The 27589-nt window shown below is 43.7% G+C and overlaps 1 protein-coding gene across 2 annotated transcripts; it reads left to right on the top strand.

The window, feature by feature from the left end:
• The first annotated feature begins 3221 nt into the window (after window positions 1-3221).
• On the top strand, window positions 3222-9681 carry LMOD2 (leiomodin 2). Of its 2 annotated transcripts, XM_054812916.1 has the most exons (3): window positions 3232-3654; window positions 7554-8897; window positions 9250-9681. In XM_054812916.1, the coding sequence occupies exons 1-3, from the start codon at window positions 3382-3384 to the stop codon at window positions 9274-9276; spliced, it is 1644 nt and encodes a 547-aa protein (XP_054668891.1). In that variant the 5' UTR covers window positions 3232-3381; the 3' UTR covers window positions 9277-9681. The 2 variants fall into 2 exon arrangements, with proteins under 2 accessions (XP_054668890.1, XP_054668891.1); XM_054812915.1 differs by having other exon boundaries at window positions 3222-3654; window positions 7554-9681.
• The last annotated feature ends 17908 nt before the right edge of the window (window positions 9682-27589 follow it).

Here is a 27589-nt window from a genome sequence, read left to right as displayed (position 1 = left end):
GAACTGTCGAAGCAGTGGGCAGCTTCAGCAGTGCCTGGTGCCCACAGGACCTGAGCCCTGACCAGCTGGGGTGCCACATAATGCCAAATGCCCCAAAAAAGGGAATCCTGAACTCCAAAATACTAGTTACTTTCAGTCTTAAGGTCTCTGTACCTCCATTCTTCTTCCTCACGAAGGCAGTAACACCTTCATGTCTCCTGAAAGGGCCACTGGACAAACAGGGCTGTTGTTGGTAGTCTTGATATGCTGAAGAACAGGGGCAAAACAAAGTGCTGAAAGGCTGTTTATTAAATGTGCATGATCTCTCCTGTACACTCAACAAGAGTAAAGGTCCTGGGGACTCATGGGTCTAGGCTCAAAGTGTATGATTACAGAATTATGGAACTAAGGACTGTGTTTCAGTGCTCATCAGCAGGCAAGGACCAATATTATCCCCACGTTTTCTGACCTATGAGTACTTAGCTTTACAGTTTTAACATCCTTTTTGTGTGTGTAATTTGCCATGTGCTACAGCCTTATTAGTTTCATTAAAATTGTTCTAGAGAGTGTTCATGGGTTTTCACTCTTGGCCATCTCCATATAAAGAATAGGTCCTAAATTACCATGAGTGACATGCACAGGATTAAGAAAGGCCCCAAACTTCTCGTAACCTCACCTAACTGTGCCAATTTCCCCTGCTTCAGGGGAGACATTTACAATAAAATACCTTGTCCATCTTTAGTAACATTAAATTCTCTTATGTCATGGCTAGAATGGACATCACTGATATTTTATATATAGAAAAACATCACCACTGGCCTGGTGTTGTATCGTGCCTCAGCAAGGAGTAGCACTGAAGGTAATCATGTTGCTGTCAAGGACTGGACTAAATCTTCCTTTGGAATATTATTTTGAAAGTGTGTAATATGTGTTGCTTTTTTGAAGTTCCTTTGAGTTTGGAGAATCTGAATTATACACAGAAAACTTTAAATAGACAATTCAGGTATCTGTATGTTTGTACTTTGTATTATAGACTGTCAGCCCAGGAAAATTCAGATATCTACAAATTTTGTCGTATCTGAGGAAAAAAGGAAAAACAGAAAGCTCAGAATTTTCTCAGAAACAGTATATTTGAATAGATTTCATTTTTAACAGCATCTTTTTGCTCTTAATATTGTACATATCAATGTTGTTCATGTCAACACCGTACTAATAAAATATAGCACATTTCTAAAAGCACTTCAGTTTCAATCAGTATTTTCCAACAGAAACTCTGTCCAGTGCAAATTTTCTAATGAACTTCATCTAAAAATGTTTGCAAGAAAATGTGGTCTGCAAAAATGCACATAAGAAAAAGAATTTTATTGTGCTGCTTCTTTGGCTAACTCCAATGATAACAAAAAGCGAAACATTGTCCTAGACACACTGAAGAAATAAAATTGCTTGGAGTTCTGTTATATACATTTAATTAATGCCAACGTCAGCATTCGCAATGCAAAGTTAAAAGAAAAAAGGTACTTATTATTTTTTCCTGTTGTTTCACATTTTACAGAATTTGGCCTAAGCATCATTTCTGCAAGTGCAGCTGAAATATTGAACAAACTTTTATTGACCCACTGTCTTCTCTAGACACAGGTGACCCATCACAGTATCTTATACCATGAAGGTAACGCTCTTAACTCCTTAAGCCAAACTGGTTTGCATCTTCCTCCTTTTTATTTTATGCAAAGATTTGGTCAATGTAAATGACTTGCAAATATTTATTTTATTTTAAGGTGCACAATATTCTTTAGTCTGCTTTATTAATGTATTTCCTGTGGTAGGGAAGACTAAGCTTGTAAGCTTTCATCCCCCTTCTTGAGCAAGCTAAACTGCATGAAATTCATATAGAAAAATGATCAAAGGAAAAATGTAATTTCTTTATTAAATCTGTTTATTAATATCATGCTCAATCTCCTCTCTCCATTGCCAATAAAGCAATATGCATAATAATAAAACTAAATGAGCAATTTGGCTAAACATCATATATCAGTTCAGGTGTCCAATCCATACTAATCAAAAAGAGATTATGTTGGACAAGAACAATACTTCAAATTATTTTCACTTACATTGCCATTAAATACTGACTTGACTACCTAAAATTAAACCCACCACCTGTTATCTTTAATATGGTTTATATATGTTGTTATAGATGTGTTCCTACTTTCCTGTACCAAAACCAACCTTTTCTTTGTCTTTCTCTCTTCCTCTCCCCCTCTCTCTCTCACAACACAGGTTTGCAGATACTTCTGGCCTGCATGTTTCAGAAAACGTTGCTAGTTCACCATCATCCATAGCTAACAGAGAAAAGAAAAACCCAGTGTGAAGTTTAACCTTTCATTCTGTAGTTTCTTACATTGGAATATACCTGTCTGAAAAATAATATCAGAATAATATATCGTTTATTAGCGGACATGATAATGTAGATATACATTTAAAATTAAGAATTGAAGGGCACTCTCCAGCTGCACATCAGTCAGCTACAGCAAGCGATAGCCATTAGCTAAAATAGCCACTAGAGGCCTGCCTTCATTTGCTAGGGGCTGACAGAAGTGATGAAGATGGAGTCCTGCTGTCCACCCAGGGCTGGTTCCCCCGAGAGCTCTGGGGGACTCTGCGTGAAAAAAAATCTCACAGGAGCTCCAAATGGACATGTCGAGCTCATTCTCCCTGCAATCATTCTTGGAAAAAAAAAAGAGGAATTAATAAATAATCCAGTTGTGTGATTTGTTACAGGCGAGGCGTGACATTGCGGGAGCCGTGCTCCCCGCGGGCCCCAGCATGCCGACCTCCTCCCCTGGGGCTGCCTTCCCACTGATCCCAAGCTCCTGCAAACACCTTGGCATGATAACAGCACGGTTCCACTAGAAAACCGTGAAAATGAGAGGAAGTCTGCTGAACAACAGTGAGGGTGTTTTATTTCCAGTCCCTGTGGCAGCTAAGGATTAAATGGGTTTTCATTGTTCTTTCCCTACTGCCGTTTGGACATGAGGTTGGTGTAAATGTGCCCGGGGTTTTATTTGCTGCTGCCCCCCCGCCCGCAAGGCTGGTATTCTCCCGCTGGCCGCCTGCTCTAAATATGGCCATGGCCAGTGTGTCAATAATCCCCCTCTTTAAGGGACCTGCAAACACTAGTGTTGGGACATTCTTGCTGTTCAGATGTCTAGCTGACGTCTGATGCTTAAAACGGAGCATGCTTTCATCCCTTCGTGCATTGTCGTAAGCCCCCGATGATTACTCTTAAAAGGGTGCCTCTGCTACGCAGGGAAACAGTTGCTGACCAAACGAGACACAGCTTGCTTGCTTCAGCCTTCTTGAATGCCTAGTCACTTCAGGTTTGTTCCAGCCTGACCAACCGGGACCATGTCTACCTTTGGCTACAGAAGAGAGCTCAGTAAATATGAAGACATTGATGAAGACGAGCTCCTCGCTTCTCTTACTGAAGAGGAGCTGAAAGAGCTGGAGCGGGAGCTGGAGGACATAGAGCCCGACCGTAACCTTCCGGTGGGACAGCGACAGAAGAGCCTGACAGAGAAAACACCGACGGGGACTTTCAGCCGGGAAGCGCTGATGGCCTATTGGGAGAGGGAGACCAGGAAACTCTTAGAAAAAGAGAGATTGGGTGCGTGCGACAAGGTAAGACACTGAGGCATTTGCTGTTTCCTAGAAATATTTGGGCTTCGTCTTCCCTGGCATAATCTTGCTCACTTATTTCATTTTCTTTCAGTGTCTTGTAGCATTTTTAAGAACATTGTTAGCCATGCTTCTGTGTCTGCTAAAGTGCTGCGTGTTAGCTCAGGGAAGTTTTGCTCTCTGGAGGTACCTTAAAAGTTTAGTTGAGAACAGAAGAAAATCCTGTAAAAACTATTGTTAGTGATTAAAATAGGAATACATTTTAAAGGGCATGTTAGAAATTATTGCCAGGTGGCGATGTGGACTTTTGATTTTGTTTAAAAGCTAAAAAATTGACTTTTCCTTTCCTTTAAAAAAAAAAAATCAGTACTGATTGTTGAGAAGCACGTCAGGAAGATAATTTTGACTATATGTTTTGTCAGAAGTCGAGTAAGCAGACGCCAGGCTTCATGCTTGCTGGAAGGAAGCTGCATTGCAGTCAGCAGCTTATGTTGCTTTGTTCCTGCTGAGGATCCCTGGCACCGCTCGGGAGTCTTCTGGCAACTGTTGTCAGAGGGTAGCTGTAAGTTATTTAGAAGTGGCCTGGGGTAGAGTGAGCAGCCAAACCATTTATCTGTATTCCCAAAAAAAGCAACCAATAGTGTTTGCTAGGCAATTCATGCCCCGGAATAAAAAAAATTATGATAAAAGGTGGTCCCTGAACTGCAAATGAGCAGTACAGCTGGGCAGGACTGAAGGACTCAGTCCTAGCAGGTGATGAGCTCTCTCAGTCTAAGCTAATGTCCGTGTTGGCATCCCGCAGGCCTTTGCTAAAACAATTTGTGAGACTGAGCTCTATGGAAAAGTAACTTCTATTTTCACACTGATTCCATGTAATTTCAAAGCAAAGTGAGGACTTAAGGATGTAAGTAGCTTTTTGATTTTTAAGCGCTACTTCATACCAAGCTCCGACTCTCCTTAAAAGGACAAGTTTTCCCATGTTTAAGTAGCAAATAATACAGAAGAGGTAAAGATCGTGAAACTGGGCTCAGAACTTCTAACAGCCTTGATTCAGGAGCTCGGTTCATTTGCAAGGCAGTAACTGCAATTTGTACATTAGATAAAATAATGTCTTTAAGAAAAAAATGCCTGGATTAAATTAGCCTGCAATAATAATATCCAGGATTTCTTTACACTTAAGTGTTCTCTCCTCCTCGTGAACGGTGGTGTGATGTCTTTGCAGGCAAGCGTACAGACCACTAGCTGTCATCAGACCATTAGTATCAGCTTGCAGATGTTGACTTCACTCCCTGTTTGTCAAGTCCTAGGGAGGCAATGGCAAGATTAATGTTTATTTCCAGCTAAGCCTGGAACTTGAAACCTGGACAGTTCCAAAAAACCCTCTGAACAGGTCTAGTTTGGCATCTTATATAATGGCAGGATTTTATTTTTTTACTTTTTCCATGTCTATACAGCATTAACAATGGGTACTGGCTAAAACTCAAAGTGCTAGCAAAAGCCTCTATACTTTTTGATCTGAGAAGAAACTTCTGAAATGCATCCATAAATATGAAAATGTTGGCACGCTGATGCAGAGGGCACAAAGGCTCTCTCCACTGAAGGCAGTAAGAAAGCTCCGTGTGAGTTTCTTGAAGGCAATTTTCTTCGTTTCCTCCACTATCTGAAAGTTAGACAGCTTATCTAAGATGGTTATTTGTGCTCCTTCTGTAGTTAGTGGTGAGAGATCAGCCCCTCCTGAAGGCAAACGTCCTGCAGATAGCCTTTTCGAATGAGTGACATGCCCTCCAAAGATACTTATCTCTCTGCATTGACTATCTTAGTCCTAACTTTTCATCAAGGTGCTACCACAAAGTGAGAGGATTCCCTGCAGGCTGCCTGCAGCAGTCCTGTACTGAAATGCTGCCACAATAACAAAACACGACTCTATGGATCTACAAAGAGAAGAGCACTCGATTTCAAAATTATCATGCAGATTGTTATGACACCAAACAATATATGTGACAGGAAACTAAATTCACCTTTTGACAGTTGGACTTGATGATCTTAGAGGTCTTTTCCAACCTTAATGATTCCATGATTCTATGATTGTATGATTTTGACTCCAGAAATGCCACTCACAAAAACATCAAGTTGTTGGGTTTAATTAATCTAGTGTCATCAAGCATATTAGAGGCACCAAACTCTGCTCATCTGTAGCTGTGTTGCAGGCTGTAGCATATATTTCTAAACAGATAAAAGCATAGCCATGAAGATGAGTTCCTGTATATCTGGTGTTTGCAGCTTTTAAAAGTCTGCATATTATGTATAGAAGCTACAGATATAAATCTTAGTCCCATAACAAACCTGGCTTAAACACAGCCCTGTTTCTACATGTAGCATGGCATCTCTCAGTGTAAGGGGCTTCCCGCACGTGATCCACAGGAGAAGCAATGGGGCCAGACCCTGCAAGCCCTCCAGGTGCTGAACGCTCAGGAACGATGTCCTGTTTCATTAGAGTCACGTTTCTGCAAACATTACAGTTACTGTCTGTTTTGCATGTGTCCCAACGCAGAAATCCACTTAAGATTGTGAAACAGTACTGTGCAATCTGTCATTACTATTATTTTAACCTTTCCCTGCATTTTTAGAGCCAGATAATTAAGGAAACCTAAAGCTGCACAGGTTTTCTAAAAATAGGCTGTCATGTTAGTAACACTGTCACTTTTCAGAAACACAAAACAGAATCAGTGTGTCTCTGCAGAGTGCACTCACTTTGTAAAAGACTAAAATATGAACATTACTGAAGTAGTGCATACAGAACAATTACATTTCATCCAACATTTTATCAATATCTACAAATGTAAATAAAAAGGCATACACTATGACTTGTCCAGTAGACAAAACAGGTCATGGGAGATCTTTTTAGGCAAGAGGTTTGAGGTTGGTCATGCCATGCTTCTGGAGTCCTCCAGGCAGAGGGTGAGACCCCCCTGGGGTGCAGACCTTTTACTGCTCCTGCACAGAGAATTGTCTTCTGCTGCCACAACTGCTGAGGGCACTAGGCGGAGCTTTGAGAAGTAGATCCAACTTTGCCATTTTGGTGCCCACTGCACACACTGAAATAACCTTGAGGTTTAGAAAAACAGTCAGTTTACTCTGTAGGCCCCGAGTTATAATGAGTTACAGTGTGGCAACTGACCTGTGACAGCTGTTGGTGAGCAGTCTTCGCTCTTGGCAAACATTTGGGGATTATTGACTTGTGATTACTTGTTACCTGTGGGAATGTGTCCCAATCTTTTCTTCACAAATACCTTCTAAGTGTGTATAGCCTATACAATGCATCCAGAGTCTTTTCAACATGAATCCTGTAATTCATGTTGATATGCATGTTTACATGTGCAAACACTATTTGTGTTCTAAATCCTGACAGTCTTTAGCCTTTTTAGATGTACTAACACATGCAAGGGAGTCTGAGCATTGGCACAGATGTCTAATCCTTATGAAATCAAGAAACTTGTTGCCCATAGATATGTCCATTCTGAAACTGATGTCTTGTGTTTCTGCTGGCAAGGATCGAAATAACATCATTCCCTTGTGTACATGCCAACACATAGAAAGCATGAAGTATGGCCATGTTGCAATATCTCGTATCAAATTTTCTCTTGGCAAAAATAATTGACGTCAGTAAAACTGTCCCAATTTATGCTAAGTATTTATCTTCTAAAGAAAATGAAAGAAATACTGTTAAAAAGGTGTTAGGTGCTGAAACATTTTTGGTTCTCCTAACTGTCTCTGTTTCTGGGGATTTATTTTTAGCTTTCAATATTATCATACACAGTTACAATATAATCGTTTTTGTGCAAAAAGGCAGTAGCTACATTACTGAAATCATGTTTAACACCCACACCTACATTCCTATTCAGGACTCTGAGCAAGAAGAAGACAATTCAGAAGATATTCAGGAAGAATATTTCACAGAAAGCAATAGTGAAGTGTCTGAGGAGGCATATACTGAAGAGGATGAAGAGGAAGAAGAAGAGGAGGAGGAAGATGAAGACGACAGTGATGATGAGGATGAGGATGAGGAAAAGCAAAATGCTGCAGCTGGTGAGCGACCTGAGGATGGCAGGAGTTCTGACCACATCAGACGCAAAAAGTGTAACGGCGCAAAGGACAATGAAAACTTACTCAATGGCCATGAGGGAAAAGACAGTGATAATCTGAGCTTAAAAAGCAGTGCCATCCACCCCTGTGGAAATCCCACAGTTATTGAGGATGCTTTGGAAAAAGTTAGGAACAATGATCCTGACACCACAGAGGTCAATCTGAACAACATTGAAAACATCACTTCGCAGATGCTTATACAATTTTCTCAAGCCCTGAGGGACAACACAGTGGTTAAGTCATTCAGCTTGGCTAATACGCATGCTGACGACAACGTTGCAATAGCTATTGCTGGTATGTTAAAGGTAAATCAGCATATAACTAGTCTGAATATTGAGTCAAATTTTATCACAGGCAAAGGAGTGCTGGCCATCATGAGAGCTTTGCAGAACAACAAGGTTCTAACAGAACTGCGGTTCCACAATCAAAGGCACATCATGGGCAGCCAGGTGGAAATGGACATAGTTAAACTGTTGAAAGAGAACACCACTCTGGTCAAGCTTGGATACCACTTTGACCTTGCTGGCCCAAGAATGAGCATGACAAGTATCCTGACAAGAAATATGGATAAACAAAGGCAAAAGCGTATGCAGGAGCAGCGGCAACAAGAGTCTGGTTGTGATGGAGCCATCAATCCAAAGAACAAAGTCTTGCAGAAGGGGACACCTCGATCCTCCCCTTATGTGTCACCTAAGAGCTCACCTTGGTCCTCACCAAAGCTCCCTAAGAAAGCACCGCCAGTGAAAAGTCAGCCGCCAGCTCCTGCACCCCCACCTCCTCCTCCACCCCCACCACCTCCTCCTCCTCCTCCCCCAGTTATTCCAGAGAAGAAGGCACCAACCAGGAATATAGCTGAAGTCATAAAAGAGCAAGAAAGCTCAAAAAAAGCCTTACAGAATGGACAGAAAAAGAAAAAAGGCAAAAAAAGCAAAAAACATGAGAACAGCATCTTGAAAGAAATTAAAGATTCTCTAAAATCAGTCTCGGACAGAAAATCAGAGGAAGGCTCACGACCCTCCACCCGTCCCTCCACCCCACAAAGGTCCCTCCATGACAACCTTATGGAAGCAATTCGGGCAAGCAGCATAAAGCAATTAAGGCGGGTAAGTAAGAGATCATATTTCAGTAACTGATTGTGGCTCAGATATAGCACAAGCTCAATTAATTTTATTGCATATATATTTTTAATCATAAAAAAAATATTAGAAATATGAGCATAAGAAAACATTTGTGGGAAGGCTTTCCTCTGATTAGGCTTTTCTAAGCACACTGATTCCTATTCGACTGTGATTTTGACAGAAAGAGGGGTACTTTCCCAGGTTCAGGCTTATTACAGGAGATGCTGCGTAGCACAGGGATCTTGGGAATGTGTCTGCAGCTCCGGTAAGAATTTTGCCATCCAGTCTGTACAGCAAATGTAATGAACGCCGTCCCCACCCCACCCCCCTTTTGTAGGTGGAGGTACCAGAAGCCCTTCGGTGAAAGCCTGGACAACAGAAGAAGCAGAGAGCTGCAGTGGTCAAGAAAAGGCTACTCATCCATTCACTGGTGGTAAAATAGACTGTGTAGCAAGCTGCCTCCAAAGTACACTCTTAGATTCAAACCATTTCTCTTTTATTTCAAAGAAATAAACCCGCTAAATGCAACACAATGCTTTAAGGATACATTTGCCTTGTAATCTGTAAATATGGAAATAATTTTCTTTTTTATTTAATGAGATTTCTATTCAGAAATTGCTGCTTATTTAGATATTCTTTTCAATATCTGATTGCATATCACTGGACAAGTTCTTCACATTGAGATGTAATAGTTTACCAGCCTGTGGTTTCTTCTTTTTTTTTTTTTTTCCATGAATTTACAATAAATGTGGTTTGAAGCTTTCAAGCAGACACATAGTCCTGGGTTTCTATGAGTGAAAACCTACCAGATCTTTGCATCAAGTTCATGAGCATTAGGGAAGTCTCCTGGGAAAGAACCTGAGATCTTTCTCAGCTGCACCCATCAGGCCTGCTTGGAGGATAGTACCTGAGCCCATAAGTTAGTGCAGTTTCATACTGACATGGGAAAAAATCGTCGATAAGGCTATATACAAGGAAGATTAAGCTGTGGACTGTATGAGGTCACGGGTGTTGCGTACCAGGTCCTAAACCTTGATCTAACAGAATGAGAAGTGGGTGATGAATAGAGCTACAGTTCATGTTGACTTAAAGATTAAAAAATAATGTGGATATTTTAAGGATGCAGCAGAATTATTCAATGGAGATCCACTCAGTACAAGTGCACATGGCTGTATCTAGGCAGAACTAACCCCAGTGCAGACATTCAGTCAGACACAGAAACTTGAAGAGCAGTATAGCATTCAGGTGGAAAAAGACTTTCATATGATATCAGCTGAACAACAAGTGAGGTGTGAACTGTCAATATGATATGGTGGAAGCAGAGCCAGTATCATTTTGAGGTGCATGGCTGGAGGTATCACATCACAGGCATGTAGTACTAGACATCTCCCTCTGTCAGATTAATTATGGTTCTGGGTGTTTCAGCTAGTGTGAAGGTAGCGATAACATGAGGAAAACTGAGCAGTGGCCAAAATGTTGAAAGGCAAGAGGAGATATGTGTTTAGAAGCACTACTAAATATTAATGAGTTTGCTCATTTCAACAATAAATAACAGAATTAGTATTTCTTTTACATAAAACCACATCAAAGAGAAGTAATTACTTAAGGTTACCCAACATTGCAGTAGTGCTGGAAAAAATACAGGTAAGCTTGTATCTAGAAATATTAATGAGACAGATTTCCCCAGAAAGAGGAACAAATTACTGGAGGGAGGTGAAGCATAGTGGAGAGGGGATCCATTAGTGAATTGTCAGGAATGTTATGGCAAGAAAATGGTGAAAATATCCTTTTGCTTTTGTATTTATTGGCTAGAACCTACCAAAAGCAATTTATAACTAAAACACTTTCCAACATTTTTCCTCTTGCCTCAGGATCACAACAACTCATGAGTATTTCTAGACCCAGTATCACAGGAAATATGGTACGTACAATTAAGTCTTTAGCTGCCATTATAATTGCATAAGCTCCCATGGCTTAAAAAATCAACCTATGGTCACTCTCCCAAATGGAAAATGGAGCTTGGAATCTTCTGAGGATGGAAGCAATGCTGGAATGCAGACCACAGTCAGGAGGACACCTGCGACCCCAGACCTTGTCCTCAGCAGCTTTGTGAAGGATGAGAAACAGCAAAATGTTTAATCAAATGCCAGAAGCAGCTAAGCAGTTGCAAGGGAGAATGAAAGATAGGGAGGGAACTCAGGGAAAGCACAATGGAGAGGATTTGGAGGAAGACAAAAAAATGTTTAAAAAAACCAAACCCAAACCTTTAAGGAAAGAGGGAGAGTGAGGAAACTATCTGTATGGGAGGTGAAAACTGATACAGAAAAAAAAATGATACAGAAGAAAATGAATACTGAAAAGTGGGAGAGGAGAGGAGAGGAGAGGAGAGGAGAGGAGAGGAGAGGAGAGGAGAGGAGAAGAGAGGGAAGAGAAGAGAATGCGGAAGAAGATGAAAACCTAGAAAAAGGAAAAAAGGAAGGTAAGATTAATCTTTCAGGTTGGTAAGAGCTGCTGGAGGTACTCTTTTGGAGAAGGGGAGGATGATGTGCACAGCGCAGAGCTGCTGACTGCAGTTGCTGACAAGTGGCTTATCGGTCCTCTCTGGTGCTGCGGCCCGCTCTGATGATGGAGATTAGTATTTCAGCTAAAATGTGAAGTCACGGAAGCGGCGGCTGCATGTGGTTATTTAAGGTTCTGCAGTACACTCCCTCACAAAGTGTCAGCCGGCACCTTAGCCAAAGTCTATTCTTGGTAATTACCTTCTGCCTACATAAATTTTGCAGCAGTTTCCCTTGGAGGCATTTCAAAGCCTATCTGTTATTTGCAGAGTCGCAAGGCAGAGCCCCCGAAAACACCTTGTTAACGTGCTGATGCCCCGCTGAAGGGAAAGGCAGCCCCCTTCCCTTCTTGGGTGGGTGTCAGCCTTGCTGCCCACAGTGCCAAGCTCCCTCCAGGATGCTTCCAGGGAGCAATCTGCTTTCCTTTCAAATAGGCAAGCGAGTATATGAAACCGCTCTGGGAGGTACTGTGCTGCCTTCCTGGACTTGAAGATGGTTTAGCAGGAGCCAGGAGGTACCAAGCCACTCAACATGTCCTGGGAAAAAACACTCCCACAACTGGGCATTTCCCCTGAAAGGTCCTGCCTGTAAGCTCGGTTCACTTTCCATACCCTTCCCCTGAGTCACAGGGAGGCAAATCATCTCTGAAGGCCTGACTGCCTCTTGTTTCCCCTGCAAGAAAGGTGGCCCCTGGGTCAGCTCCTGCTCATCCAGTCCTATGTCCCCATCAGTGCTGGATGCGGTGCCTGCACAAGGGAGCCCCAGGATGCTCCTCGTCTGGACTCGTAGGGCTCCCTGCAGCAGGTGGCCATCCACTTTCTGTCAACGACCGGTCAGAGAAACAGACACACCAAAATCTGTCAAAATGAATTCCTCAGCAATAGAACAGCTGCAAAGGATAACCAGGTGCTTGCTGTCATTAAAGAGGTAAAAGGACAGGAGGACAATGGGTTATAATGTCTTTAGGAAGAACCTATATGTCCTTAGAACATTATTTATCTCCTCATGAGTTGCATAAATGACCAGCCCTTTGAAAAGCAAAAATACTGTAGCTTCCCAAGGAAGAAAAAAAGCAAAACCTGCCTCCCCTCTTTACACTGAGCCAAATGTCTTCCATGAGTGTTCCCCACAAATTTGGGCTGGAAGGCAGGGGAGAGCTGGTCTTACTGCGCAGACCACACAAGCATCACACTATGGTTGAGGCTGACACAGGTCCTCCTGTGTGCCCCTGTGGTGCTGCTGCCACAGTGATCTGCCACCCAGCTGTAGCAGGCTATGGCTGCAGTCTTGTGCGGTGGTCGGAGGCTGTGCCACCCTGCGAAGCCCCTTCCTCTGGAAAGTCCGACAAGGAGGTGCTGCCTCCACTGCAGCTTTGTGCTTTGGCCCTTCCCCATGACATGCAGCCGTGTGAGCATCCGTGCCGTGTAACATGGTGTGAAAGGGCTGACCTACTGAAGCACCAGAAGTATCAGAGCTTGACTATTACCTGTAATTCAAGTATTTGGCCCTTCAGTTTGTACTTCATCACCCAGGGAAGTGTCTGAGCTTATAGAAAGAAAAGTAGCTTGTAAAAGTCCAAGAGATATTATTGCCATGTCTTCTGAAAGTTCCCTGCCCCCTGCCAAGTCCTCCATTAGAAGTTCTGGACAGAGACCCATGTTGCTCTGCAGCTGGGGAATTTGGCAGGGGGTAGAGGTATTGGTCCAACACCCTGCTCCGATCATCTCCCCTGGCTCTGCAGAGGTGCTCCTTCCCACCAAACAGGGCAGGTCGCCATTGCGGCTCCTTCCAGGCAAAGCTACATCCATTTCTGGGGGCCGAATCTGTGCTGCACGCAGTGGGGAAGCCAGAGGAGCTGGTGCAGCACAGTTCCATCATGGCGTGGTGGGAGGATGGACGTCCTGGGGCTGGTGAGACTGCGAGGCGGAGGGGAGCAGGGGGTTATGGCCAGCACAACACAGGCACAACCCTCCCAGCACAGAAGAGAAACTGAGTATTTGAGACTTCCATGCTGCCACTCATATGGTTTCCTCAGAAGTTCATCAGATATATGAAAATAATGAAACTGAGCAGCTCCACAGCCAAAATAGAGAGGACTTGTCTGTAGGTTGTTTACAGAGTGACACTTTAAAGTGAGGGGAGTACCTGCAGTCCCCAGATGTAAGGGGAGAGGTAGCTCCAAGAACTATTCTGGGGTGCAGGCCCAAGTGAAACAGCATCTGTACAATCCTGGTAGCTAACAGCCAGGAAAAAATGTTTTGAATTGGAAGAGGGGCAGAAAATGGCTAGGATAATTGGGGAACTGGAGAGCTGTTCTACGAGAGACATGAGAACAGGTGGTAGGATCAGTCTAGCCAAACAAAGGCTCAAAAGGATTTCAGCTCACATCTATAAATACTGCAAAGGGGAAAGAGCTACAGGACACTGTTAGCAGTAGAAAAAAAAAGAGACGTAAACTGTGCATGACTACATTTGGATCCAAAATTAGAAGACATTTCCTAACTCTTAGAACAAGAAAGTTCTTGGAACAGCATTCCCATTAAAAAGGAATGGGCAAATCCACCAAATTACTGTTAAAATAATTCAAGAAGATCATAAAAAGGATAGTATGGTATGATGCTTTCAAGAGCAGAAGCCTGAAACCGGTAACACAGAAGCTGTTGCCATTGTTATTTTAATCCTCTTAGATGTGATAACTCCACAGGATCTGCAAGCCAGAATAGTATTGAAAGTTGTAAAAATCTCCTACAATTTATAGTAAGATGCTTTATTTTCAAATCCATGCAAGTCAGATGTAACTTTAGAAACAGGCTATCACATGGAAGCCAAAGTCTTCTACTAGGTGCTGGATTAATACCATCTATGCTTGATACTAAGAGCAACCAAATACTTAAAAGAGGGAGCAGAATTTGGTTCACATATTGATAAGCCCAGTACATACAATGTCTTGGTCTGACAGACGTCCATTTCCAAAACCCTGCACTTAAGACAGAATTAATTTTTAGATTCCTTTCTGAAAAGTTACATCTAAAGTTTCTTTTGACTCGCCAGTTCAATGACTTCACTTTGAACATTATGTTCTTAAATGGGATAGTGACGATGGTGCCTTACATGCTAGGAGAAAACCTGCAAATGAGAGACAAAGCCTTGCTCAGAAATTAAATTGTGTGCCTGTATCCCTGAGAAGATGCTCTTTAGAAGCAGTGAAGGAGTGGCTGCTTTTATAGAAGCAACGTGAGATATTTTTGTTTTCAGACGTGCGAAACATCAGCCCACTAACAGGGCTCCAAGTTAGGCACTTGTAAATGAAGTTTCTGAATGGGACTGTGATTTTTGAAGTATTTTGGTCATTTTATTTTATCAGACAATTAATTCTCTTGATTTTGGAAGTACAGAGGACTCACGTTTAGTAGCTGCTACCCAGAAAAGAGCTTCGTCATCTGAGGGGAGGCATCTCAACATCCCACCTCTCAGCTGGGACTTGGGCTTCCCAGTCCTCAGCCTCACCCCGAGCTGCCAAGACCGAGCGCCACAAAGGAGGATTACGGACATGGGGTGCCCTTACAGCTCGGGTAGGCAAAGTGAAGGTATGAATCTGGACAACGCAAGTGGGCTGCTGGGAAGGGTTAGCTGCGGCGGGGCAGCTCCCAGCATGGACCCACAGTTTCCCTGTGGTCTGTGCTGCTCCCCAGCTTGCCAGGGCTGTCCTGCGAGGGGAGCGTGGGCTGGAGGTCCATCACAGCTTTGGGTCTGCAGAGTGGACACAGCCTCGTGCTGAAACTGGGAGGTGAAAGAGCAAACTGCAGGTACCATACAACAGTTGAGGGGCTTATTTTCTTTTTGTGAAGGTGCTGGAAAACTAGGGCAACCATCACCAACTGGCTGTGGGGTAGCTGGCATTTTATCAGACCCAGGTGTAACTGTTTCGGGTGAAAAGGATGGATCAGTCCAAGAGAAAAATGGAAATACGGAAAAAATCTGCCTTTGTTGAAAGCAGAACAGCAGCCTGCCTGACAGGTATATTTATTTCTATCTGTAACATTTGACTTTTTTCAGCTTCAAGTGAATATGAATTTTAAAAAGGTTTTTTAATGGCAAAAAGGAATTATTTTCTACAGAGCTCTAACATGGGAAAAGGGGCTTCTCTTTAAAATTTTTCGCAGAGAAAATTCTCCGTGAGTTTCTGGTAAAAGCCAGAACACATATCCCAGAGCGAAGGCTGGGCGTTATGTCCTGGGCTGTGCTTCTGCTGCTTCTGTACTCTTGCTCAAATGGCTTAATTTCTTGTGCCTCTGCTTTGCCTTTGAGCTATCGGTACTGATTTGCCTCACAATGCTGCAAGCCTACATTCATATAGACTCAGATGTGCTCCAAGATCTTCAGATATCAAGAGCTATTAGATGCTTTATTTTTACTTTTATTTTTATTTTTTTAAAATTTATTTTTACTTTATTTAAGCTATCAGGAATGTTTTGACTGGGTGAATAGCTGAGTGAATATGATGAGTGTCAGTGTGTTTCTAAGCAGTAAAAGAAGCACAGCCCATGACCCAGTGCAGGAAATTTTATAAATGCAGACAAAGCAAGCCATGAGGACAGGAATACTAAGGCTGACTTGGCTGTGCAACAACGCCATCAGAAGGAAGACATGCCATTTCTGTCATTTAGTGACCTAAGAAACAAATATGTAAGGAACTGAAAGGACAGTCAGACATGCTTATGCATCGCGAGGACGATAAATTGGGGCTATGTCCCAGGAGAGGCCTAGGAGACAATTCCACAAGACTAACCAAGTATAACCTCTATCCATCAGACTATTTTTCTTGCACAGGAGATACCCGAAGTTTCAATTTCATGGGTAAGATTTGTCCTTTCTGCACCCTGTTATGCCTCTCTGCTGAGAGCTTGAGGTCAATTCACCCATAAAGGGCTAAACATTTCCTGGGCTTTTCTTTCCAGGGCTTCTTCTGAGAAACATTTGGAGCCATAGCTTTTTTTTTTTCATTAACACACTCATGAATGTTCTTGCGGGCTGTCAATGAGCTACAGTTAAAGCAGTGAATTTCACAGCCCCCCGAAGGAACTGTTTATGTGTATGCAGAGTGGGGTCACTCCTTTCGCTCGGTCTCACTACTTCTTAAATCAGCAATACGAGTGCATGTTGCTGTGCTTCACAAACAAGTTGCAAGGCAACAGTGCTCATGCTTCATGTGCTCTAACTTCCGACCAACTCCAGCGCTTCATTTCCCTCTTCACCTTCCTGCTGCCCTGACCGCGGCGGGTTAGTCTCGATGGTGTAGGGCAGGCAGGTACAGGCAAACGCTGCCTGTATTGCGAGCCAGTGAGACAGGCACCAACACCAGCCCAGGTGGTGTGCGGCTGCACAGGCAGCGCTCCGATGATGCGAATATTCCTGCTTTTCGTCCCGGTTTATTGCGCTGGTTTGGGTGTGTCACTAGCTCCTGCTACATGCCTTGATATCTCATGCCAGTCATGAGCTAAACTTTTCAGTCTCTGCTGTAGTTTAGAGTGACCAAAAATATTCTGAGATGCAATCACTCCAAACATCCTAATCGCTGGATTTTAGGTGCAACACCAGTTGGAGCAGCTCCAGGACAATTTTGCAGCTCTGGATGAGCCCTGTTGCCCGTTTCACGCCTGCTTGTCCGTGCGTTGCTGCCCTCTCTCTCGCACCAAACCTGCAATCAGTCAGCTTGGGGAGGTAAACCAGCATACAAAAAAAGAAAAGAAAAAGAAACCGAATTAAACAAAAAGGAAGACTGTTCTGCTGGTTTGGTTCCCCAGACCCTCACTGCAGTTTCAGTGCTGTGTTGCTGGTGCAGGGGAGGTGGTGGGAACCTCTGGCCAGGAACAGAGGGAGGACAAGGCCGGGCAGTGTGGATTTAGCTTGGCTTAAACTGTTCCGGATCCGTACCCTAAGCTCTTTGTGACAACAGAACCGTGGATGTTGACAGCCCGGCACAGCTGAGCAGCTGGCATCACCCCACCGAGCCACTGGCTGCTGCTGTCAAATTCCCACTGAGACGAATCCCACAGGTCACATGGAGAACTGGGCTCACAGCTGGGTGTCAGACAATCCCGAGCTCTAATCCCGCTCTGCCAGCTCCGTGCTATGAGACATGATGTGCCTCAAGGGCATTGAGCAAGTTGAGTCAGCTTCCTATCTCTGTAGAGCGTAAGAATTAGTTACAGAAAGCGCTTCCAGAGTGACCTTTGCTCCAAGACAAGATCAAACATAATTAAACCGGTCTTTAAAAATACATAATAGATCGAGCTCCTAGTGTCCCTAAACAACCATCCACTGGAAAGTCTTCCTTAGTCCGTCGTCATCTTCTCAGGTGGAAAGTACACCCATTACTTTTTGTATCAACCATGCTGGACATGGAGGACCATTCACATTGGATAGCTGCTATTTGGCTGCTTCACAGTGGCAATGTGTGGCCTGTTTAACATCTTCGTCGGCGACATGGACAGTGGGATCGAGTGCACCCTCAGCAAGTTTGCCGACAACACCAAGCTGTGTGGTGTGGTCGACATGCTGGAGGGAAGGGATGCCATCCAGAGGGACCTTGACAGGCTGGAGAGGTGGGCCCGTGCGAACTGCATGAAGTGCAACAAGGCCAAGTGCAAGGTCCTGCACATGGGTCGGCACAATCCCAAGCACGACTATAGGCTGGGCAAGGAATGGATTGAAAGCAGCCCCGAGGAGAAGGACTTGGGGGTATTGATTGATGAGAAGCTCCACATGAGCCGGCAGCGTGCGCTTGCAGCCCAGAAAGCCAACCGTGTCCTGGGCTGCATCAAAAGAGGTGTGACCAGCAGGTCGAGGGAGGTGATCCTGCCCCTCTACTCCGCTCTTGTGAGACCCCACCTGGAGTACTGCGTCCAGCTCTGGGGGCCCCAGTACAGGAGAGACATGGAGCTGTTGGAGCGAGTCCAGAGGAGGGCCACAAAGCTGATCAGAGGGCTGGAGCACCTCTCCTATGAGGACAGGCTGAGACAGTTGGGGTTGTTCAGCCTGGAGAAGAGAAGGCTCTGAGGAGATCTAATTGCGGCTTACCAGTACCTGAAGGGGCCTACAGGAAAGATGGTGAGGGACTGTTTATCAGGGAGTGTAGCGATAGGACAAGGGGTAATGGGTTTAAGCTGAAGGAGGGTCGATTTAGATTAGATATTAGGAAGAAATTCTTTACTGTGAGAGTGGTGAGGCACTGGAACAGGTTGCCCAGAGAAGCTGTGGAGGCCCCATCCCTGGAAGTGTTCAAGGCCAGGCTGGATGGGGCTTTGGGCAATGTGGTCTAGTGGAGGGTGTCCCTGCCCATGGCAGGGGGGTTGGAACTAGATGATCTTTGAGGTCCCTTCCAACCCAAACCACTCCGTGATTCTATGATCTGTGAGTGACTGTATACCATGTTAATACTACAAAATACCGTATCTCATTCTACCTCTTGATTAAATGCAGGGTGACCAGATCTATTAAATGCTAAGGGTACTGGGTCCTCTGATGGTCATCCATTCAAAAGCTAATAGCCCATAGCTCATTACACAAGTTAGCTGGCTGTGATCCCACCAAGAGTATGATTGATTCTGAAGCAGTCAACTCCTTCCCCTCCGTCTGCTGCTGTGAACCTCCTCAGCTATATTTCCCACCAGAAGAGACATGGTGGTGAGTAACTGGCAATGTGGGGTCATTATCACATTTGGGGATCTGCATGACCCAAGATTGCTCTCCCATCACTTGCCTTGCCTGTCAGTTTTCTGATACTGTCCCGTCACAGCACTGACACTGGTAGTGCCACCTGGGGCAAAGTGCTAACAGGGTCATGGGTGCAGAGGTGGCTTTTTCATCAGGAAAGGGCCAATTCTTCACTTCCAGGGTGGAATTTCTGGTCAGAGTGAGAGAACCAGCCTGACCCTCCAGATCTCGAGTGCTGCTGCTGTGGTGGGACTCACATGCCGGAGACTGCTCCAAATGAAGATGTGAACTTCATTCTACTGCATTTCAGTGAATGTTTAAACACCTCATTTCCAAATCGGCCTCTTTCTGAGCTGATAAATATTTACCCCCCCCCCTCCCAGTTGAGCAGTGGCCTCAAGGGAATTTCAGTTTGACCGTAGCTGTGTTTATAGGTTATTTCCTTCTTTGGAATTCAAGGTTAATGCATCTCTTGGGCAGATTCAGGATGTCTCTCTCACTTTTCATGAAGAAGTCTGGCAGGTTCATTTCTTCCTGGAACAAATGGTGAAACTGTTCAGTTCTTCAACAAGCCATGGGATGGAAAGCCTCCACAGGGCCATTCAGTCCTCTCACTGGAGCTGGGAGAGCTGCAACGATCTCCGTGCAAAGGAGAAAGAAGATTCAAATGTGTCCACCTTGTTCCAGTCTTTCTGCCAGCAAGAGATGCTGCCTGCTGCCCTCAGGTCTCCAGGGCCATTGCTGGCATTTAAAAGCAAGCAATGGACTTGGGTATGTTATTTCTGAAACAGAACACCGTACTTTAAAAGCAGCACATCTGATTTAATTGAAACCGGCTGGGAATGACCTGAAGGCAGATCAGGGGTTGCATAATTTATTACATTCAGCTTTTAAGTGAAATTAGGGATTTAGTCTGGAAATGCTGTTGAAGCTGTAGCTCTATTCTGATCTCCTGCCTCTTAAAACAGATATTCTGTAATGCTTCCTAATGCAAACACTGAGCTAACCAGTGGCAGAATTTCCTGCACAGTCTCAGCATAGCTGCTTGTGAGCAGGACTCCAACTGCAGTACACGGGGGAAGGCTGCATAAAAAATACAAGAGGAACTAAGGATGCTATATCCTTTTATTTGCCTTTCCGCCAAATGGCGTGTGAGGGATCACCTTGCTGTGAGACAGAGGTGGGTGCCGTGCTGCCGGTGATCAGACTTCTCACTTGAAGGGCTGCCTCACCAGCTTGGCCTCCACACTGCACGGCACCGAGAAAGGTTCAACTATGATCAGTTTTTCTTTTTTCTTCCCATGTCTTTTCTCATTCCTTGAATTACCATTTTCAAAATTATGGAGGAAGCAGGCCCCATCACTTCTGTTTCCTCCTGCCACCCCCTCCCTTCATTTCAGCCCTTTGCATAGGAGAGACTTGATTTTTTCCATGCTTGCTTTGTGACATTTGTCTGTCTAATAACTCTCTCTGAGACATACTCGGTGTGATCCAGGTGTTATCAGCTTGGGCTCAGGGTGCTCTCATCAATGTCAATCCTTTCCTCATGCATCTCTGTGCCCGGCTCCACATTGTCATGTCAAAAGACACCCTGCAACTTTTTCTTTCCCCTTTAATCTTCATCTGCCATTGCTCAGGTCATGGGAGATACAAGTACATGAGGTAAGGAAAAGCCAAGCCTAAACCATGAAGACAGTCAGAATCAAAGCTCCATCAAGCTGCTTTTTCCTTCCCACTGGCTAGAACAAAGAGTAAGACAGCTTTTCATCTTATGTCTCACTACCAATGAAGAAAGTACTTTCTAGCAGACATCACACAGGCTTTTAAATCCCTGAATGTGTTCCAGGTAGAGGGTCTTGTCCTGGTAGTTGGAAGTCTGCTAAACATAAATGAGAGGTTTCTCTAGTGGATAAAGCAAGATAAAACTGAAACTTCCGCTATGAATCTAAATCGATGATGTTGGTCAACATTATTTTTTCTAAACAAAAAAAAAAATCCACAAAGCATTCTTAATATAGATTTGCTGCTTCTCTGTATTCTAAAAATACCTTTTACAGATTTTATTGGAAAGCAGCTACATAATCACCTGAACCATGTATAAAATGTGTAATTACAACTTGAAGGTTTATTCTGGTATTAAAAACTCTCTAGCAGAAGAATTTGATAAATATAATGCAGTATGCAGAATCAGACTGATTTCTCTTTCTTCTCCACTGCCAGAGGGGTATGTCCTTTATGCAGCTCCAGCCTCTGGAGAGCCAAACAACTACCCCCGTGACAAAGGCCAAATGTTTTGTTTGCAGCTTGCAAGAATTGCCAAAACTGTAATATGAACTTGTGAATCTCTTGATATATTCTCGTACAGCCTGATGTCTTTCTGTGTAATGGGGCACTGCCTCAGATAGCCTAACAAATCCCTTCTGAAGCCTGTAATTCCAGTCTTTGTTCCTGCTCCATGAGTTCTGCCAAACCCTCACGTGCCCCAGAGAGAAGTCTGGGGCCTTTGATTGTACATACTGTGCAGATTGCTTCAGATGCTCCCATCTCCAGCGCAACCTTAGATTTTGTACATCAGCTGCGTTCTTCTCCAAGGTAGCATACGTTTAAGAGGAAACGGCGATGAAATGCAGAGATACCCATACCCTGTGTCCCTAGCAGGTAGCTGTGGTACAAGAGAGCTGCTCAATGAATGTAATAAAAACCAACCCCGTAGGGACTCACTCTCTGCAAACTCATATCTCTGTTCCTCACCACACCTGTGGCTGAAGTATCACACCAACTGGACACATATTCTTCTCTGAGACTGAGACTATTGCTCACTAAGTACTGCCGTACCACTGTCTTTGCTGTTGCAGAGCTCCCATCCCGTCTATTTCTAGAATATCCCAACAGTTTGACTGATTGAGTCCATACTGCGACTTCACTCCAGTTTAGTAGTTCTAAATATGGCTTGGTGGAAAGATTTCATGACTGGATAAAATGTAACGCTGCTGGAAATGAGGAGCAATGAGTAGAGCACGTACCTTTATCAAAAACTTCTGCAAAAGCCTTGGTGAAATGAGCCTTCCCCATTTGCAATTTCAGGAGTAACATTTTATTGCCTGAACCCTTTACAGAACCTCTTCTAGTCCGATCTGGTTAGTGTTAGGAAAATGCTTAGAGGTCCTGAACAAAACACTGGCACATGCATGAAGAGAATAACCAATATTTAAACTGAATGAAAACACTTTGGGATTAGTATGTCTATGAGCTTCCATTTAGCAAGACCTTCAGAAGTTGCCTTGGGCAGAAACATTTTGCCAGTTGCAATCAAATTAGCAACATGAAAGACAAAGTTTTTGTTTCTTTTTCCTTCTTTAATGCTGCAAAAGAGATGCTGCTAAATTAGAACCCGAATGTCTTCATAGTAATAAACCAGGAGGTCAGATTTAAAGAGCTACATTTGCACTTGTGTTTCTTAGAAGACCTCTCTGTCTCTAAGTTGATATTGCAGCTGTTTGCTGAAAATTATGTAGAAAGTTTAATAAAATCTTAGCTGGGATCTTAAACTATATGGCAGGTCTAACAGTTTTAAGTAAGCACGGATCACATTGTTCAGCTGAAATAGCTGACACCTTTTTACCCTGTGGCTGTAGTATTTATTGAGTGCAAATAGTAAAAAAGAAATTTAATAGAGGAAATTAAATCAATCTGATTTCAGCTGTGTCCAGTCACAACTTCTCCTAATGTCCCGTGATGATCTGAGATGCTGGGGGATACAGAGTGTGACTGTCATCCCGCAGCAAAAATATTATCACACACTTCAAAGCTATTGGCTGCCTTTCCTCAAATAAAGTCAGGACTTTAACGTGCACCCTGACGGAAACAGGATGGCCCTTTTCAAACCCAGATGATAGAGACAGACGAGGCAGTAAGACGAAACCAGCCCGAGCCAGCACGCACAGAGCTGCAGCAAATCCAAGCCATAAACAGAATGCCTCCTGTACTTCAAATCTTCCAAGGGCCCTGAGCTTTCTGAAAGCGTGGCAGCAGCGCTGCTGCACCCTTTGGTCTTGCAGACCCGCAGGGATTCAGAAGAGGCACCGATTCCCGTGATTTTCTAATAACTTACACCCACGAAACTCACGTTCTTTACATCTTTAGGGAGAAACGCGTGACCGCTTGTGGCCAATCAGCGAGGCGGTCTGGTACATTAAATAGGCAGAGCTGGGTGGCCATACGATAGGGCCATACATAGCTGCTGCCACTCGTATAAACGCTGCCTCTGACAATCACGCACTCGGGCTCAGGTGGCTCGCCCTGGCGAGGACGCCTTGTTCAGGATCAGTTAAGCTTATGACATCATCAATCACAGCGAAGTGCTCCCGGTGGGAGCTGTCGTGAGAGGGTGAGCTGCAAACCTGGCTTGTAAACCAGGGCATTAGCAACTGCTCTGTAGCTTTAAGTCCCAAAACTCCTGTCTTTCACATGGTTTGTTAAAATTAAACCCATGGGGAACTACATGCTGTGGCTGAGTTTCCAGTGTTCTGATCACACAGGAGATATTAAATTCAAAAGCACAGTTTAAAGCAACACTAGAGTATGATACACAGATAATCAAACTGCTCAGATTAACCCTGGTTTACAGACACAATTCAGGTGGGTTTTGTTTTTCTTTTTGAGAGCTTAAAAATGTCTGCTGATTCTGAAAACCAGGTCTAGTAGAAATAAAGAAGTCTTACCTAATATTTTTGTTCTGAGAATTGAGATAACTAAATTTTAATAAGTAAAATGGCATTTAAAATATTTTCAATGTCACATGTCTGGACTGCAGTACCATGGTCTATATATATTTATATGTGTTACTTTTGATATGATACCACCTTTACACAGATGGGCAACAGAAGCACAGGGCAGGCTGGGGTGAGATCTGGTTTCAGGGAAGACCCCTACATCCAAGGGTCTGAAGTATAGACGCCTACCTGCTCAATGGAGGTCTACACTCTCATTACAGCCAGTGGAGACAAACAGTCTGAAGAGTGACTGAGTTGGACAAATGTAGGAGCCTGCTTTGGGATGTATCCCACCCTGATTTCTCAGTAACACATCATCCGTTTCTGAGAGAGAACATGGCTAAATCTCTTGAATGCTGAGCCGTGGGGCTTCTGTAGGCACTGCTGAGCTACCCCATGCAGACAGTCCTCCCTGATGGCCGCCACTCTTTGGAGTCACCTCCAAAAGAGCACCAAGAGACAACCTGCTTAAGGTTAGATAAAATGCTTCTGCCACACACAGCAGCAGCTTCATCCAGGGCACTGTCCTCCTGCTAATAACCTGAGTGAGTTTATGGCAAAGGGTGGATAAGGTGGCAAATGTTCAGATAGTTTGACTTTTTACTGTCTTCTGGAAGGCACTAGTTCTATCTGTGCAGAGAGGGAACATCAGAAGAATGGCAGAAGGTAAGAGGCTTAGTGCTGAAAATGGCTTGGGGAAGGACATAAGGAAGCATGTAATCTAGTTTTATTGGAAAGTCAGGAACCACAAAGATCTGTAATGGTCTTACACTGTATCACACTTCTGGAGGATTTCAGGACCAACGGAAAGGCTGTTCTGACAGCGAAAACACAAGGAACATGACTAACAACTTCAGCTACCACAGCATTTGATTTCAATCGGGGGTTGCAGCTACAGCCTTTCAGGAAAGAGAGATACGTTACTTCTACGGGTTACACAGCGACAATTCATTTCTACTTGGCAGAATACAGTCTCACTAAATCCCCTGCACTGCAGCATAGCTGAAGGTAGCTCGGTTAGTCAGCTAGCATCCACAGCACGAGGTACAAGAATTGCTGCTCCAAACTCATTCCAAATCCAGATATCATCTCTTGACTGGATGGGCAGCTTGACTGAGGAGGCAGATTCCTCACATAAAATAGCGGAATGATGATGATCATCCTGACAGGCTGCTGCCTGAGGTCCACATGGTTTCCTGAGGTCCATAGCCTAGAGAGTCAGCACACACAATGAACCAGCCAATGTGCCCGGCAGCAAAGAAAGATTCCAGTATTTTTTTGTTTTCTATGCCAGCAGTGATCTTTGTTGGGTTGGCTCCTTGAAGAATGCATCTTCGATTACAGCTATCCTTTGACCAGCCACCCATCTCTCACATTGCTCGTTACAGCAATCAGTGCAAATCTCTATCGGTCATTTAATATTTCTGCGTATTCTTCAGCTAGATATGTAGATAAGACCATTTTTTCCCCAAAGAGGAATCCACATCAGGACAACTTCTGCTCACTTTGAAATGGCTCGTGTTACAGAATAGCTGCGTGCTGCAGGCTGCTGAGGGTATAAGCAGTTGTGCTAACTGTATTTTTATGATGAGGTTTGGAGAGCTGTCCAGGAATAAGATGTTGGTAGTAAAGACCAGAATGGCCAAGAGTAGTGAGGGTCGAGATGTGATAATGTATCTATGAGAAAGAGACCCTTCAGTTATCTGGGTAGGACATTAGTTCAGCAGAAGTCAGAAGAGTATCCCAGCTCCTGTAAGGCCAACATGGAGAATGTTACAGCACAATAGGGATCCTTTAAACATTACGGAATGATTTCATACAGTTTTTCTTTTCTTCATCTTGCTTTACTGCACTCTATTGGTCCTTCTGCAGACTTGTAAATGGATTTATTTTTTTAAGGTCTCTGAACACTCTTGGTATGTATTTACCGCTATTTTGGCCACAAAACCCCCTACTAGGGCCGTGTCTTCTTCCCAGGCATCTTGCTGGCTGAGGTCTTAAATTTTGTTGATAACTTTCCTTTTTTCCTGAGAAGAATTCTGCTTTATGTGATAGCCTGCGTTAGAATTAGGGTAATTCATTAGGAATATACAGTAGGTTTTTAAGAACTAGTTTCTCCATAAGGAGTAACCCACATGTGATGGGTTGCCTGGCTGAGGAGCAGATTAGCAACGTAATGATGTGCCATATTCAAATACTTTTCTAAGAGCACAGAGTCTGGGGGGAGACCTCCTACCAAGAAAATCAGTACCTCCATCTCCAAACCGCAGTATGCCATTCAGACAGAAGTTTTGGAAAAGTCATCTAGAAATACTTCTAAAGATGTATTATTTCTGTTTGGCAAATTGGAAACATGGTGAAGAAACGAAAAGCTCCAGGTACCATCCTGCTATGCCATCCAAGAATTACGTTGACTTGCATACGAAAAGGGCAGCACAGGACCTAGACAGGAGCCGGATGGGATGCTGAGAACTAATTGACAGCATCGCCATTTCAAAAACGAACCCAAAAGCAGCATCACGGTCTCTGTCTTCCCTGTCACCAGCTCTTGGCACCAACTTTGATAGGAAGAGCTTACTATTTGTTTTGTACCAGATAACCCACTACTAGCATGGTTAAAAACGTAAAGCACAGGCCTGAGCACTGTTTAACACAACCGAGAGCTGGGGGGCTCGCTTGCTCTCCAGAACTAATGCTCCTCTTACCTGTCTTGGGGACAGCAGGTCAGTTTTAGTCATATATTCTCTAAGGATTATGTACTAAACCTACTACTGGTGAAAACATAATTCTTGATGTAGGGCCTTGAAAGAGAATACTACTAGCTAGCAGATTTGTGCTTTAGGCACTTGCCTGTCACGCTTACACACATTACCCTCAGGAGACTAACCGCAGAAAATGTGTTTTACGTTAATTGGGTCTAGACCGCTTTTTCCATTTCATTTTGAATTTAAAAATAAAGACAGATTCTCTGCTGACAGTTGAACGGGCATAACCCTGACAAAGGGCCATACGCTGAGGATCATTTCTTCCCTTGATGATGAAATAAGTACTGTTTTGGTCCAAAAGACTGTTCTAACCAGAAAAATTCTACAGTAGCATCTAGAAAAGAAAAAAAAAAAAAGGGGGATGCAGGTTTCTCACCAGTCTGTCAGTCTGTGTACCTTGTATCGTGAGCATCTGGGAAAGCCCCACCTACAACAAAGGGCTCCAAAATCCAGCTCAACTGCTCCGGCAGTTGCCTGTCCTTGGGCATCAACATCCAGAAGAGCCAATTCCCAATTTCACATGCCTACCGCTGTAATTTAAGCAAATACTTTGTGTCTGATATACAATACAAACATTATCATATTTCTTAAGCTTTAAACTCCAGATTGTATTGTGTCCCCCAGCTGGTACACACAAAAATATAACGCGAATGGCTGTTTTCCATCTTGTTCTGTTTTTTAAAACTCCTCTGAAGTTTCTTCCTCAGAAAACCTTACACCCCCTCATCTAATCATCATGTAATAAGTTTAAAATTCATACTGCTTGAGTAACAAAGCTCAGAAAAGATGATTAAGCTTCAGGGAGGGGAAAAAACACAGGCATGAAGTAATGGCTCAAGAATTTAACTCCAAAAAGACTCCAAAAA

The sequence above is a fragment of the Grus americana genome, chromosome 1 (assembly GCF_028858705.1).
Source record: "Grus americana isolate bGruAme1 chromosome 1, bGruAme1.mat, whole genome shotgun sequence".
Taxonomy (NCBI): Eukaryota; Metazoa; Chordata; class Aves; order Gruiformes; family Gruidae; genus Grus; species Grus americana.
This window is presented reverse-complemented; position numbering and strand designations above follow the sequence as displayed.

Coding starts and splice junctions, on each gene's coding strand:
- LMOD2 (XM_054812915.1), top strand. CDS start 3,382: ATGTCTACCTTTGGCTACAGAAGAGAGCTCAGTAAATATGAAGACATT. Junction 3,655..7,553: donor GATTGGGTGCGTGCGACAAG/GTAAGACACTGA, acceptor ATTCCTATTCAG/GACTCTGAGCAAGAAGAAGA.